This window comes from Gossypium raimondii, chromosome 8 (genome assembly GCF_025698545.1).
Source record: "Gossypium raimondii isolate GPD5lz chromosome 8, ASM2569854v1, whole genome shotgun sequence".
Taxonomy (NCBI): domain Eukaryota; kingdom Viridiplantae; phylum Streptophyta; class Magnoliopsida; order Malvales; family Malvaceae; genus Gossypium; species Gossypium raimondii.
The window spans coordinates 44,251,719-44,262,278 of record NC_068572.1 but is presented as its reverse complement, the minus strand read 5'-3'; the positions used below and the strand labels follow the sequence as shown (position 1 = coordinate 44,262,278).

Here is a 10,560-nt window from a genome sequence, read left to right as displayed (position 1 = left end):
AAAGTTAAATTTAGGAGAATGATGTGGCATTATTTTTAAGTAATCTGGTAAATTCATTTAACCTGCATTTAAACTACCTTGATTATACTTTATTCACCGATTATCGTTGTAAAACACAAGGACTAGAATACCCTTGGTCCTATTAGAATTCATTTACATAATAGTCCTAGGAACAGCGTAAAGATGAAGACCCTCCTTCATATGAAGCGTGAACATTGTCCTGTAATTCACTGCTTTCGCATCATCTACTAATTTTAATCGGAAATGTCGAAGGACCGCAATTGATACTATCTTCATCTGTCGATATGCAAAATCTTTGCCTAAGCAAATTCGAGGACCAGCCTGTCAAAACATTGAACCAATTTTACACAACGAACTAGAAAAGACAATAAAATCAACCAGCAACCAAATTAAATGTACTAACATGAAATGCTACGAATTTGAAAGGCGATTCAGGCCGGAAAACTCCATTGTGAAGCCATCTTTCGGGTCGAAAACAGTGAGCGTCTTCTCCCCAAAGCGTGGACATTCTTCCCATGGCGTAGGCCATGTAGTACACTCCATCACCTTTCCTGACTTTGTGGCCATCCGGTAGAATATCATCCTCCATTGCACACCTTCCATCCTTTGTTAACATCAAATTAATTTCGAATCGAATTTCAGATAAAAAGATGTCAAACTATTTCAACTCACTCAATCATGTTAGGGTTTTTCTTTTTTTTTTAAAGTAAGTTTGAATTTACATTTTTTAATACTAGTTAAAAGTAAAAATATTTGATTAAATTTGTAAGCTATTCAAGTCAAGTTTAAAATACTCAAATTCACACACTTATAACCTAAACTCTGGCTATAATTGAATTAAATTCAAGATTTTCTCTTTAAATGAAACTTTAGTAGCTTAAAATACAAATATCTCTCTAAATTAAATTTAAAACTTTGAGAAAAGCCTAGCTATTTCCTACATAAATGCTAAGAAGAATGTTTGTAGAATATAGGTTAAATTCTGGCTTTTGTCCCTATACTATATTCAACTTTGGGATTTAGTCCTCTATTTCAATTTGATGTTCTTATTACTAATATTGTGCCTTACTCTCTAAATCACTGACACCATTTAAAAATTCTATTGATCGGAGAATGTGATTTTTTAGATCATTTAAACGATAAAATTGTGATTACCTATAAAAAGAAAAAAACCGATTAATGAAAATTTTATACGGTGCTACTAATTTAGATCAAAGCATAACATTAATATAGAAAATGGAAAATGGGATGGAAAATGTTTGTAGAATAAAAAGTTTTTGAGTGAACTTACAATTGGAACTGCAGGGTAAAGCCTTAAGGTCTCAGTTAATGCAGCTTGAAGATAATGCATTTGGTCAAGGGTAGCCTCGGTTATGTTGGTCACGAAATCATCGACATATTCATCTTCTACTTCACGACTGCTGATGTCCCTCACTTCTTCTGCAATTTTCTCTTGTATCAATGGGTTCTTACACAGCATATAGAAGAACCAGCTTAAAGTATTTGCAGATGTGTCTTTTCCTGCTATTATGAAGTTCAGTATTATATCCCTTAGGTATTTGTCATTCATCGTTTCTGGATCCTTCTCGCTTTCCACTAAAAATCTTGAAAGTATATCTTCTTTCACATTCTTCAAATAAATAAATACAAACTATTAAAAACCATATAATATAATCTAAGTTGATATCTCCTTAAATCATAAATAAATTTCAATCTTTATAAAAAATTTGATTAAATTTTCAAAGTAAATATATATATATATATATTGTATTACCATTTGTTTGAACTTTGAGCATATTTAAAACACATAAATGAATTGCAAATAAGTATATCTAACGTGTTAAAAAGAAATCATCCCAAATTTTAATGACACATTAACATTGTCTTTTTATTTTTTAACACGTGAACTTCAAATTGTCAATACGGTAAATATACATCTATTCACAAATGACATGTAATGCCTAAATTGATGGTTAAACTAATAGAATGACATTATTGATACAAGACAACTATTTCAAAAACTCAATTAAAATATTATAGAGTTTAAAATTTTGAATCATAATTTGAAGTCATTTAGTGCAATTAATTTTTTTTTTAAAACAATAAGGTGATATAATAACAAAAAGGAAGTTGATATCCAAATTTATGGCTCACCAATTCTGGGTTCATGGGGAGTAGTTTCCTCTTGGTGCTAATAACATTGTGGACGAAATTGTGAATGATTTGGATATTGTTTTTGAGGGCAGCTTCGGAGCCAATGTTAAGAGACCTTTTAAGCTTCCAAAAAGGGTCAACGTAGCGCCAGTACACCATCTCATTGGCATCATCGAAAGCCTTCATAAAGGTGTTCCCTTCTTTACTTGACCCATCCATGCATTTCAGATCAATCCCAAACCCAACTTTGAACATCGACTCGAGTGTGCTTTTCATTAACATCTTCTACACATCACCGTGCAAAAAGAATTAAATAAAGGATATTATTTTATACACTCACCGTGTAAATTTTTAATTCTGTAAGTATGATGATATATATAGATATATTGAATACCTACTCACGGAGATTACCAAATAATTGTGATAAAACTAAAATTGTTATGAAAATTTAGCATACAAAGCTACCATTTCTAAAGAAATAGTTTTCAAAATCAAAGGGCTTACTTGCATGTCAAAAGCTTGGCCCGACACAGCCAACTCGTAAATATTCCCAACAAGCTTAGCAGCATCTCCTCTGAAGACAAAGCAGCTAAAATCTCTAAGAATCCTAGTCGAGAACTCGAAACTGGCAAGCTTCCGCTGCTTCCGCCACTTAACTCCGTCCACCGCGAAGATCCCTTCTCCCAAAAAATCCAAAAATATCTCTTGATTCCGTTTACCTTTGCAGTATCTATCAAACCTAGTTTTCAATACATGCTCCACGTTTCGTGTATCGATGGTGTATATTTCACTCTGTTCTAAAGCCAGTAGCCTGTAAGTTGGCTGTTCTTTGGCTGCTTCCGCTTGATAGTCGTAGAGATAGTTTAGATATAAAAGCTGATTAAAAACGGAGCCCTTCACCGGCGGGTAATCGGGATCGTTGATCGATTTTCCGGCGACGGTTTTGATGGCGAGGAATAAGAAGATCAGCAAGAGAAATAATGGTGGCAATGATATGAGGAAGAAGATGGTAGCGAGTATAATATCCATGTTTTTTTTCTTCTCTTTGTTTTAGTGAAATGCTTTGAAGTTGAAGGCAATAGATATATTGTTGAATTATGTTCCATTCTTCTCTATCTTTCCCAGAATCCAATCAGATTTTATCGTTTAGAATTTTGTCATTTTTATGGGAAACGTAAGTATGAATCACACATGCGCATATGATTGATTTTCCCTCCGCACACTTATTTTTCAAAGATAATACAATTATTAATAAAATAATTTTGCCATTCAAACCATTTGATTTTATCTTTTCTAGTGGTAAGTTTGGATTGGCGGTGTTTTTACTTGCCGTTAATGTAAAAATAACGGTGACGGTAAAATTAGATATTATAGCATGAGATAAAAAATAAACTAAACACATCGTACCCTACTACCCTTCCAGTTGTCACTTTTTAAATTTGTAAAAATAATTTTAACCCTCAACATTTATATATTATGTCAATTTAGTCTTGTTTCTAAAAAATCTAACCTCAACATTTACACATGGTATAATTTGCTCTTTTTTGCAATCTGCTTTTTTTGTGACCCTTTCACTTAAAAATATAAATAAATAAATTTATTAGCTAAGTTTGATTGAAACACCCAAAATTGAAGTTAATAATTCTAATCTTTTCTAATTTTTTAAAATTAACTCTCAATATCACAAAAAAACGCAAAAAAGCCAAATTATAAAATATGTAAATGTTAAGGGTTCAATTTTTTAGAACAAAGACTAAATTGACATAATTTATAAATATTGAGTGTGTCAATTTTAAAAGTGACATTGTTAGCCCGTTTGTGATAAAAAGGAAAAAATGAATAGTTGGATGACCATTTTGTAACTTCTCATAATCAATTAACCAAAAAGAAATTTACTAGTAACTATGTGATAATTTTGTAATTTTTCATAATTAGGTGATAAAAAATTATTAATAGTAATAAATTTTTGGGCGTGCTATTTTTTTAAATCGGATTTCAAGATGAAACTATTTTTAATTGAAATTTTCGAAGCTGAAATGAGGTACAATTCGTCTGCCCAAAATATTTACTAAAATACCATTCTTAAAAATTTTATAACTACATTTTATATTTTTAAATTATATTTGTTGTAATTTTATAAGATTTTATAACATATTTAATTTTATAAATATTTTATTATAACATTTTATAAATATATTTGATTTAATTTTATAAAAAATCAACATAATACAAAATATTTTGTAAAATTTTAAATCTAGTTAATGTGGGATTAAGAAAATCATTTCGAAATTGGGAACATTCCTATTAAATAATTCAAGTATTTATAAGTGAAAAGCGGATTAAGGTTAGGGCTTGCAAAAAAAACTATCATAAATCGTTGTATGACACGTCCCACTCATTATGCATCTTCTTCAATGCCTTTTGCTTTGCGATCCACACCATGCAGCACGATGACGTGCAATCGAACTGGCTACGGATATTTGTAATTAAAATCGGCACAACAACTTTGAGACTCGCTTTCACCATAGGTAGTATTATATATGCTATCATCTCTGAATCCAATTTCGAATGATCCAGTGAAATACCTACGACAAGACGAGTATGTTAAAATTAGCAATTCAACTCTCTAAATATAAAACAGTCTTGATGTAGTACCCGCGACAACATACGTATGTGGAGAAGTATATTTCTTTATGGTCCACAGCCTCGTCTTCTTCTTAACAAAAATCATGATTTTCCATACACATCTATTGCCTCGCATTGAGCAACTTGTCAGATCGGGATTTAACAATGCGGAAGTTTACCTTATTCTTGATATTGTATCACTTCACTACAGCGACAAAACCATCTTTAGAGGAAAACTCCTTCCCCACTTCTAAATCACCCGAATCCAACGAAGAACTCGCATGGCCCAATCTTCTGTGTGGTAATTCTGTAAACTCCGGCCCATTTTCTACTGATAGGTTCACATTATGCATGTGGGTTAGAGGTGAGTATGTCATAAATCGTGGATCTTCTTTGGCATCTTTGCTCAGACCTTCACCGTATGAACCTCCATCTTCTGGTTCATAAGATAATGCAATTTCTAAACCATCAACACCGGGATCTCGAATTGGATTGGCATCAGATTCAATCCCCTATTCATTCTCAACCCTACCAACATCTCCAGGGTTGGATGTCCACTCGCCAATGGACGTCGTAGGGAGTACATCATCCCTTCTTGTATAATTGTTGAAACAACCAAAATCACTTGCTAATTACCAATCGTTGGAACTTGATATCATTCCCCTGTAAGTGTTCTCAGCGTTGAACATCGACTGACCGAAGTTTAAATCAAAACCATTAACTGAGTGTCATGTAGGGTCTAATATTTTGTGTTACCACCAAACCTCAATTGTTCGATGTTCTACCTGTCGCGGTTAAAATCTAGGACCGAAACAGATGAGTGTTTTCTCATTGATGATTCTGGGATATCATAACGAGAACTTTCTAACAAAATGGTGAACCCACCACACAACTGTATCGTTGGACTCTCGGCTTGTTCTTCCATTCCGACCTCTTGAACTGGAACATATGTTGACCTTCGAGGGCCTTCATTTGTCCTTGCAAACTCCGCATATAACTCGAGAAATGGTGATCCACTGTCAATATGCGTCTGCACTATCACCTTCAACCCCCTCACACCTCTAATATTGAAAACATTGACCGAAGTACAAAATCGATATTTAAGTGACGATATTCTTATTTGGTTGGATCTGACGATTTTTTGCCTAACTCTTCCACGCAGCTCCAGCAATTGTATGTTTGGGTTAAAAGCCAACCGTGTTGTGTTCTCTGAAAAAAACGATCTCATTATTGGTGTCACGCACTTCACGTCATAATAAACAATAACATTAATTTGTCCACTCATTTTCAATGAAATAACCTATTCCACATGTTCGAAACAAAAACATTATGCAAAAAAATAATGTTGCAATTAAATATGAACAACAAAAATCGATCATTACTTGATGCAAATTGCGTGGTAGCTCCAAATTATGCCTTATGTGCGAACTTCCTCTTCTTCTGATTCTTCTTACAATATTTTTTGCTCATAAATGCCTTATGTCACTCAATGCTGAAAGCCACCCTTTTATAGAGTCGGGGTGAGTGGCTATTGATTTAGAAAATTTTCTCAGGTGAGTGGGGAGTTGAAAGTGCTAGAGGGAAAACGCTACACGTAGAACGCGTTTTCAGTACATTGTCAGAAAAATGCACTGAAAGCCCGTCCAACAGGATACGTTTTCAGCTGACATGGCATGAAAATGCGTCCATTTGAATGCGCTTTCAGTGCTTTTTTTTTCTGACAGTGCACTGAAAATGTGTCCTACGTGGAGCATTTTCCCTCTAGTACTTTGAACTCCCCACTTTCTCTCACTCTCCCATCAGATATCTTAGGATTCCCGAGATATATTTTCTGAAGAAAAATGCACTGAAAGTTAAAAAATAATGCATTGAAAAATCTAATCGACCTCAACCTCCCATAAAAAAAACTAATCAAAACTCAGTTGCATTCAAAAAATAAAAAAAAATTACAAACTAAGATTTAATCAAATCGGGTAGTTCGAGTTTTGATTATGAATCGAATTGAATTTTATAATTCAAATTATTCGAATATACAATTGGTGTAAATATGATGCTTGTAAATATCTAAATAATTATTAACTTTACATCTCAAAAAATTATAAAAAAACTAAATAATATATAATTAACTTTAAAAATTATTAAAAAAACTCAAAACCATAAATCTTAAAAACTGCAAAACTCTAACCTTAACCTAGAGGTGCTCATGGGCCGGGCCGGGCCGGGCCCATAAAAAATTTTAGCCCGGGTCCTAGGCCCGGGCCCGGCCCGAAATATGGGCCTGGAATTTTGCCAGAGCCCGCCCGTTTATTAAATAAATACCAAAATTTATTTTAAAAATTAAAACAAAAATTAAAAAGTATTTTAAAAATATTTTAAAATTAAAAAATTTAAAAGTATTTTAAAAAATTTAAAATTTAAAATTTAAAAAAGTATTTTAAAATTAAAAAATAAAAATAATAAAATATTTATTATATTCGGCGGTAAAAGTGGACTCGGGCCAAAAAGTTGTGCCCGAGGCAGACCGTTTTTAATCGGGCCTCTTTTTTGCCCAAGCTCATATTTCGGCCTATATTTTTACCCAAACCCTCCCATATTTGGGCGGTAGTCGAGAGGCAGCCAGCCGCCCGGCCCATGAGCACCTCTAAGCCTTAACCCTATTTTAAAAAACCTAACACTAAAAAATAGAACACAAGGAAAATCAGCTGAAAGCATTTTCGTTCTTTCAGCCTAATCCCGTCATTTTTCAGAAAAGCGACCTAATCTGGTATTTAAAAAAAACATAGGTGTTTTTAGAAATTCAATCTTGTTAGTCTCTATACTAGAATGAAAATTGAGATTAGCCCTTATAAAAAACATTATCTTAATTTTTCAATTTAAAAATTTTAATCCAATCTTCCACGTTAGTATTTTCCATCAAAATTTGTTATCGGTATATCTATGCAATCATACGAATCATAACCTCAATAAATTTTGATAGATGCAATCATAAGCAAATTATTATAAACACAATAAATTATTATATAAAATATTATCATTATTAACCAGTGAACTATAATTTTTTTAAAATAAAAAAAGATAATTTTAAGAATAAGAATAAAATCTCAAACATTACTTTATGATTAAAAATGGATGAGCATAACTTTGAAGATTAAAAGCTCACCTTATAACCACGCAATTTCTGGTCCAAGATGATGAATTTGGAAGTTAGGCGGAAGAAATTGATTGATTTGGTAAATATTATTATATGAAACAACCATTTAGGCCCATTAAAAGCTAAAGGCCCAAATAACATGCGCGGTTTCTAAATATTCAAATTTCATCATCTTCCCCAATCACTTACACTTGTGATTTTCTATCAACCATTCCTTCAATCAGGTGAAATATGATTTCTCGAAGCGAAGAAGGAGAAGGAAATTCAAAACGAAAATGGTCCTTACAAGACTTCGAGATCGGTAAACCCCTCGGCAAGGGCAAATTCGGTAGGGTCTATCTCGCCAGAGAAGTCAAGGTATATTTATATTCCCTTTTTTTTTCCCATTCCATTCACTGTTTGTATGGTTTTATTTACGATTTCCAACCGAATCGAGATGCATATGAAAGGGTTTTTTTTGTGTGAGGGCAAATAATTCCTTAAACAAAATGATTAATTGATTCGGTTGTGCATTTTTTTTTTTTGGTAGAGCAAATACATTGTGGCATTGAAAATCATATTCAAGGAACAATTAGAAAAATACAGGATCCACCATCAGTTGAGGAGAGAAATGGAAATTCAAACCAGTCTTCGCCACCCCAATATACTGCGGCTTTACGGCTGGTTTCATGATAGTGAACGTATTTTCTTGATTCTTGAGTATGCTTATGGGGGTGAGCTTTATAACGAGCTTAGAAAACATGGTCATTTCAGTGAGGAACAAGCTGCTACAGTAATCGCCCAATCTCTTTTTTTTTTTCCCTCTGTTTCAATCGCACTTTATTTTATACATTTTTTTCTTCTAATAATTAGAAATGCTCTGAAATCTTTTTCAGTACATTGCTAGTTTGACAACAGCGTTGGCATATTGTCATGAGAAACATGTAATTCATAGAGATATCAAACCAGAAAATTTGCTGCTTGATCATGAGGTAGGCCGATGCATTTCTTTCTTCCATTCTTGATTTGGCATCCACTTCTTTTGCCTAGCTGTGATCTACTGAGAAACCCATTTTAGAAGTATAAATTGTCTTCAACAAGAGAATTTTTGTATGTAATCATATGTTGGGTTTAATCATTAATGTTACCTTCTTGAATTGTGTTCGAGTTTGCAAGTAATTCCATTATGACTATATATATGTAGGGTCGGTTGAAGATTGCAGATTTTGGATGGTCGGTACAATCCAGAAGCAAGAGACACACAATGTGTGGAACTCTGGACTATTTGGCACCAGAAATGGTGGAAAATAAAGCTCATGATTATGCAGTGGATAACTGGACTTTGGGTATTCTTTGTTATGAGTTCCTCTATGGTGCTCCCCCATTTGAGTCCGAGAGTCAAAGCGATACATTCAAAAGGTAACTAGGAATAGGGTGTTTTCTTATGATTTAATCTAATGTGGTATAATCATCAAGCTGTTGTATTACAGGATTATGAAGGTTGACCTAAGCTTCCCATCCACTCCTAATGTCTCAATGGAGGCTAGAAATCTCATCAGCCGGGTAACAATATGCATTGGTTATGAAAAATCATGGTCAAATTCTATAGAAGGTCTTGTATTATACATTTTGGAGGATTTAGCCCCTTTATTATATTTGATAACTTCTAGTCCTCTACATTTTAAATTGTGCATTTTCAGTCTTGAGATCAACTTTTTTCTTCTAATTCTGTTAAATAATTTAAAATTCCTTTTAACATATGATGATGTGACATATACAGGATAATTTTTTTTTTAACAATTAAACAATTTTTTGCACATTTTCAAAAATGAAAAAAAAAAAAGTATTGTATTTATCGAACTGTACCAGAAAAAAATGCCAAAGGTATGTTTTCCATATCACCATATGTTTTACAGCATTAGTCATGTTAAGTTATTTGATGAAATTAACATAAAAAAAGTTGATCTCAAAACTAAAAATACACGTTTTGCAAAGTAGAGACTAAAAATCACAAATTCTAGTAGAGTGACTCACTAAATCTGTCCAAATGCATAGTACAATGACCTTCTACAGAATTTGACCAAAAATTATTGTAGAAGTTGACATCTGAAGTTCTGAATAAAGTGATTGAATGTTATTTGCAGCTTCTTGTTAAGGACTCCTCAAAACGGCTCTCTCTTCAGAAGATCATGGAGCACCCTTGGATTATTAAGAATGCGAACCCTACGGGTACTTGCAAAAAATAGAACTTGTAGTATTTTTAGATTCAATGTTGTAAAAGCTGTTAACAGATTGCAATTCAGCTGTGAATGTATTGTTCAAACTGGGATGATAATCATCACTTTATTCTCTTTTGTGATGAATTAAGCTCTACTTTTGTCCATATAGGCGTTCAACTATTAATCTGATTACATAGGATTATAGATGTATTTTCTCTTCTGGGTCAATTTCTGCATATCTTTAATACGTTTGAGATCTCGAGCAAGTGGCCTCTAGAAGGTGTCGATGCAAACATACGACTAGGAAGGATTACAATTCCATAATTATACCTGTTAAATCATTTATTTGAATTATTTCAGATACAACTATTCAGAATTTAAATAATTTGGGTTTGGATTGGTTTTGATTAT

General features: G+C 32.9%; 2 protein-coding genes across 3 annotated transcripts; one reads left to right on the top strand and one right to left on the bottom strand.

The window, feature by feature from the left end:
- Positions 1-56: 56 nt before the first annotated feature.
- LOC105791569 (cytochrome P450 704C1) lies at positions 57-3,295 on the bottom strand. Of its 2 annotated transcripts, none has more exons than XM_012619681.2 (5): positions 2,680-3,295; positions 2,176-2,457; positions 1,313-1,651; positions 425-625; positions 57-342 (listed from the first exon to the last, which is right to left on the bottom strand). In XM_012619681.2, exons 1-5 carry the CDS (start codon positions 3,202-3,204, stop codon positions 154-156), a joined length of 1,536 nt encoding a protein of 511 aa, XP_012475135.1. In that variant the 5' UTR covers positions 3,205-3,295; the 3' UTR covers positions 57-153. The 2 variants fall into 2 exon arrangements, with proteins under 2 accessions (XP_012475135.1, XP_012475134.1); XM_012619680.2 differs by having other exon boundaries at positions 2,176-2,460; positions 2,680-3,293.
- Positions 3,296-8,117: 4,822 nt separating this feature from the next.
- On the top strand, positions 8,118-10,313 carry LOC105791570 (serine/threonine-protein kinase Aurora-3). Its single transcript, XM_012619683.1, has 6 exons — positions 8,118-8,308; positions 8,481-8,723; positions 8,827-8,922; positions 9,135-9,349; positions 9,421-9,493; positions 10,075-10,313. The coding sequence occupies exons 1-6, from the start codon at positions 8,183-8,185 to the stop codon at positions 10,174-10,176; spliced, it is 855 nt and encodes a 284-aa protein (XP_012475137.1). The 5' UTR covers positions 8,118-8,182; the 3' UTR covers positions 10,177-10,313.
- The last annotated feature ends 247 nt before the right edge of the window (positions 10,314-10,560 follow it).